At 49.1% G+C, this 5543-nt stretch overlaps 1 protein-coding gene across 1 annotated transcript; it reads left to right on the top strand.

Moving 5' to 3' along the window:
- The first annotated feature begins 1597 nt into the window (after positions 1-1597).
- On the top strand, positions 1598-4164 carry LOC119285575 (NAC domain-containing protein 1-like). The gene is made up of 3 exons (XM_037564878.1): positions 1598-1928; positions 2075-2382; positions 3154-4164. The coding sequence occupies exons 1-3, from the start codon at positions 1763-1765 to the stop codon at positions 3742-3744; spliced, it is 1065 nt and encodes a 354-aa protein (XP_037420775.1). The 5' UTR covers positions 1598-1762; the 3' UTR covers positions 3745-4164.
- Positions 4165-5543: the final 1379 nt, after the last annotated feature.

Below are 5543 nucleotides of genomic sequence, written 5' to 3'. Positions count from 1 at the left end.
GGTTTGGCCCGGGGCCAGTGCTCCTCCGGCGGTGATATTGTTCTTGAGAACAAGGCGAGCCATCGATCCTGTCGTCAACATCACAGTGGAACTCTCAATGAAAGCACCAATGTCGGTGTCAAAACTGGCGGATCTCGGGTAGGGGGTCATGAACTATGCGTCTAGGATCGATGGTAACAGGAGACGAGGGACACAATGTTTTACTCAGGTTCGGGCCCTCTCTATGGAGGTAATACCCTACGTCCTGCTTGATTGATCTTGATGAATATGAGTATTACAAGAGTTGATCTACCGCGAGATCGTAATGGCTAAACCCTAAGAGTCTAACCTGGCTATGATTATGGTAATGATTGTCCCTCCTCCGGACTAAGTCCTTTGGTTTATATAGACATCGAGAGGATCTAGGGTTACATAAGGTCGGTTACAAAAAAAGGAATCTACTTATTTGATCGTCAAGCTTGCCTTCCACGCCAAGGAGAGTCCCATCCGGACACGGGCGCAGTCTTCGGTCTTTGTATCCTCACAACCCATCAGTCCGGCCCATGGCTAACAGGCCGGACGCCCGAGGACCCCTTAGTTCAGGACTCCCTCACAAGGCAAGGGTGGGATTAAATCATTTGCTAAATGATGTAAAAAAATCATTTAATAAATTGCCCATATTTCCAACATATAGTTCAAACTTATTTCCCTCGCAAGAAAAGAATAGTTCAAATAGCCTGCTTAGCATAATGGGTCCACCACATCGATATCATACTAGGTAATATGCACAAGAATAGTAGCAAGCACAATTCATATACAAGACAAAGCTAATACAGGTTGAAGCTGCATATGGTACCGCTACGCTTTCTTTCTTTTGCCAAACTAACCCTACTACGGGTCCAATTTCTTGTCTGTAGCATATGCCTTTCTTAGCCAGAAAAAGCCCAAACAAACAAATCCTACCCTCATAACCTGTTTCCGCGCCATCTCACTGTAGTGTCGAACTAAATCTGGCCTTGCTACTAGACCCACGAATTTGTCAACATATTGCATACCTTCCTTTTTGTTCTATCCCTGTTAATCTAGCTGAAGTTGCCTATATGTTAGTCCGGAGTCTCTACACTCTGACTCATGCATCCTTGGCAAAAAACCCAAGGAACGATTCATTTATGTCAAAAAAGAATAACAGAGTTTCCTATCATTTTTTGGCTGAATGAATATAAGCCGTGTTTTTTTTTGAAACTATATAAGCCGTGTTATTACTCTGCAACAACGGTGTGGGATCCGAAAACTTCACAAAAAAAACGGTGTGGGATTCCGTTGTGTCGGGTGGATCGGGCGAGAGATTCGGCCCAAATCCATCGCTCAGCAGGCAACACGTGCGTGCGCCAGCGAGTTTCACCGGCCGACGTCATGGCGGCCCATGTCCATGCCCAATCCCCGGCGCCATCACGCCGGACGTGAGGAATAACGAATCAACGATAACCACACACCCGGCCCCTTCCCGACGAAACCACAGAGAAGCCCTCCCTCCCTCCCTCCTGGCCGGGCCATGGCCAGGCGTCACGCGCACAAGAGGACAAAATTCCGCAACCATATAAGCGGCCCCTCCCCTCTCGTCTCCAAAAGTTCGAGCTCCTCATTTCTCATACCTACAAGCTCTGCTCATCTATCGCTAGCTCCCTCTAGCTACCAGATCTTCTTCCAAGCCTGGTTAGCAGTCGAAGTTATCTAGCTAGCTAGCTAGCTAGGGTTTTTGTCATCGAGCGCGCGTGGCGTGGCGATGATCATGTCCGACCCGGCCATGCTGCCGCCGGGCTTCCGGTTCCACCCGACGGACGAGGAGCTCATCCTCCACTACCTCCGCAACCGCGCCGCCGAATCGCCCTGCCCCGTCTCCATCATCGCCGACGTTGATATCTACAAGTTCGACCCATGGGCCCTGCCATGTTAGTACCTCTGCACCAACAGATCATGATTCATGCATGCTGATGATCCATTCATTTGATTCCCACTTGCGCTAGCTTCACTCTCATCTCAATAATCGTCTGTTATTTCTCTTGTTTCTTTAATTTTGGGGGTTAATTAATTCCAGCCAAGGCTAGCTACGGGGACAGGGAGTGGTACTTCTTCACGCCGAGGGACCGTAAGTACCCCAACGGTGTCCGGCCGAACCGCGCCGCGGGCTCTGGCTACTGGAAAGCCACCGGCACCGACAAGCCCATCCGCTGCAGCGCCACCGGCGAGAGCGTCGGCGTCAAGAAGGCCCTCGTCTTCTACAAGGGCCGCCCGCCCAAGGGCATCAAGACCAACTGGATCATGCACGAATACCGCCTGGCCGCCGCCGACGCGCACGCCGCCAACACCTACCGCCCCATGAAGTTCCGCAACGCCTCCATGAGGGTAAGTCGCCAGCACGTACGGTACAGCAATCAATCAAACATATAAACAAATTAAATCAACTGAACTGAACACCCAAAACCCTAGTATGGAGTATAAAACCACATATAGGAGTAGATCTTATATGTCTGTCAATTCGTGTCATGGTAGTCGCATGCGTGGCACCGAACGATATGCACGCACCTGCCCGCGCACTTGCACAGCGATTTTTCTGGGAGGGCGTACGGGTTCGTGTCGTCGGCATGTCAGATTTTGCCAAAATGGAATCGGGTTGTGCAGTGGCTTGCCAGTGGACGCAAGAGCTGCTAGCTTTAATGTGCGTGTCTCGTTTAAAGAAATGTTCTTTAGGCATACTCCCTCCGTTCCAAAATATAGCGCGTCCTTGGTTTCCGTGCTTCAATTTTGACCATTAATTTAATCAATAAGACCGACTGCGGCGGGCGAAAAAATTATACCAATGAATTCGTATTCAAAAAAAGTTTTTAATTATATAATTTTTGATCCCGCCGCAGTCGGTCTCGTGGGTTAAATTTATGGTCAAAGTTGAACCTCGAAAAGCGTGGGCGCGCTATATTTTGGAACGGAGGGAGTACTTGGCATGGTTGCGCGAAGTCAATAGATCCGACAATGATAGGCCTGATTGATGCATACGCGTGTTAATGACTGATTCACCTTTCGCCTGCTTGATTGAAAGCTTTATTCATTTATTTCTAGATTTTTTCTTTAACTAAAATTAATACTACGTGCGATCCGTCTTGGCATATATGTATGCAGCTGGATGACTGGGTGCTGTGCCGGATCTACAAGAAGACCAGCCAAGCATCGCCGATGGCGGTGCCACCGCTGTCCGACCACGAGCTTGACGAGCCTTCTGGCGCTGCCGGCTACCCCATGTCGAGCGCCGGCATGATCATGCAAGGCGGCGCCGGCGGCTATCCGCTGCAGGCCGCGGCCGGCGGCACACAGAGGATGCCCAAGATCCCGTCCATATCGGAGTTGCTCAACGAGTACTCGCTGGCGCAGCTCTTCGAGGACAGCGGACACGCGCTGATGGCGCGGCACGATCAGCACGCCGCCCTTCTCGGTCACCCCATCATGAGCCAATTCCATGTGAACGGCATGCCGCAGCTGGGGCAGATGGATTCGTCAGCCTCAACGTCGGTGGGAGGCGAGGGTGCCGCCGGGAAGCGCAAGAGGCCGTCGGAGGACGGTGACCGTAACGGGTCGACGAGCCAGCCAGCGGCGGCGGTGACGGGCAAGAAGCCCAACACTTCTTGCTTGGGTGCAACAACGTTCCAAACAGGCAACAACACCTTGCAGGGGTCGTCACTAGGCCAGGGCCATCAGACGCTGCTCCGTTTCTAACATGGGGATCGGATGAACTGACGGTGGATACACACTATACTACTTGAACCCCATCAGTTTGAATTATATACGACCGGCGAACTGGTGATTTGAAGAACAATTATGGGGGTCTATTGCACAAGATAGGTCTAAATTAGACAAATTATTGGTCAATATATATAGGAAAAGGGATTGTACTTTTACTTGCGTCAGGTGTGTGTATCGAACGAGTAGCTAGGTCCATGGATCATACTAGTAGATATGGTTTGTAGTGTGTACACAATATTTTTGTCTCCTAGGCATGCAGTACAATCATGTGCTTGAAGCTTACGACCGTGCTAGGAAGGGCTTGATCAGACTGAGATCGACGGACTGAAAGTCTGGAACAAAGATGTAAAACAGCGAAAATAGATTCTTTAATGGAACCATTAATTCATCTTATCATGTTTTACTATTGTACTCAAGGGTCTGTATGCAGAAATGTTCAGCCATACACGAGAAGATTGTCGAATTCAAGAAAAAAGAAGTAAAGAAAGGGACGAGAAAATCACAAGTAGGAACACCTGCTCCAAGAACATAATTAGTCCATTCAGAAGAAGGGGAAATAGCCAGAAAAACACATAAAGGACGGACGAGAGAAGAATATGGAACCCGGGCATTTAATAATTGGCCAAAAGCAGGCAAGTTGTGGATGGCGTTTAGCTTTCAGTTCAGGTAGCGGATGGATGACAGCCTTTTCATCCGGCTGAAGTTTTCTTCAGATTGGCCAAGAGGCTTTTTGTCCATGTAGAATCTTGTCCGGCCACCAAGGCATCCTGATATTGCCATGCACATCAACAAGTCCAGGAACATCCATGTCACGGATCAAACAAAAAATGGCCCATTTGGCGGCTCGGAGTGGGATCAATTAATGGATGGATGGGTGCACTTCAGTGCAGTGCAGGTCCCCTGGAGCCACAGCCAGAGGACAGCTCTAATTATTGATTCACTGTAGCAGATCCATCGTCAAGAATCACGATAAGACGGACGGATGGATGATGGTTCAACAAAAAGTCAAGGCGCTGGCAGGACCTCACGCATGTTGAGCTTTAGCTGGATTGGTGGATCTGAGTGTGGTGGTTTTCTACGGCTCTGTAGTTTTCCCGACTTAATTGGCGGAGTACTACTATTCTGCTTTGAAATGTACAGTAGTACATCGAGTGTTTTAACTTTTGCTTTTACCAGCCGGCAGAGTCCTTCCTTGAGAGAAATATTAATAATTGAAAGGAATAAACGAAGCCCTTGGCCATGTCTCGTGTGTGTAGATTACTATTAGCTTTTACTATCTGGTTGTTACTTTCCATAGCACCATGTACATCTAGTCATCTGCTAGTGCCATGCTATTTATATTTTCCTAAGGCGGAGATGCTTATCCATATGTAAAATTTTCCATGCCGCACACGCAAGTAATGAAGTAAGTAGAGCGCATTGACCACCCACCCCATCTATGTCCTGAAACAAAGGTTGAAAACAATGGTATCATACCGGCTCGTGCTTTATTCCCCATGCATGCAGATAAGGCACAACATTCCTCAAACTCTCTGAATCTCACGGTAAGACGGCAAGGCAACCAAAAGACCTCGGATAGTAGTTTAACGAAAGATTCAGAAGTATATTCCGTCTTCCACCTCGCATCGCCCAGCCGTTTTCCCCTTGTGGCAGCTCGCGCGAGACGGCCTCTCACGTATCCCCTCGCCACTGGCCGGAGCCAAATTTTCTCGCCGGATAACGCTTGTTAATCGGAAACGGGCCACCTGAGGGAGGCCTCCGTTCCCACTTCC

Source organism: Triticum dicoccoides, chromosome 4A (assembly GCF_002162155.2).
Source record: "Triticum dicoccoides isolate Atlit2015 ecotype Zavitan chromosome 4A, WEW_v2.0, whole genome shotgun sequence".
Lineage (NCBI taxonomy): Eukaryota > Viridiplantae > Streptophyta > Magnoliopsida > Poales > Poaceae > Triticum > Triticum dicoccoides.
This window is presented reverse-complemented; position numbering and strand designations above follow the sequence as displayed.

What these genes read in the sequence shown, in the direction of transcription:
- LOC119285575 (XM_037564878.1), top strand. Translation starts at nt 1,763, where the DNA reads ATGATCATGTCCGACCCGGCCATGCTGCCGCCGGGCTTCCGGTTCCAC. An exon ending in CGACCCATGGGCCCTGCCAT is followed by an intron (nt 1,929 to 2,074) that starts GTTAGTACCTCT and finishes AATTAATTCCAG; the next exon opens with CCAAGGCTAGCTACGGGGAC. An exon ending in TCCGCAACGCCTCCATGAGG is followed by an intron (nt 2,383 to 3,153) that starts GTAAGTCGCCAG and finishes ATATGTATGCAG; the next exon opens with CTGGATGACTGGGTGCTGTG.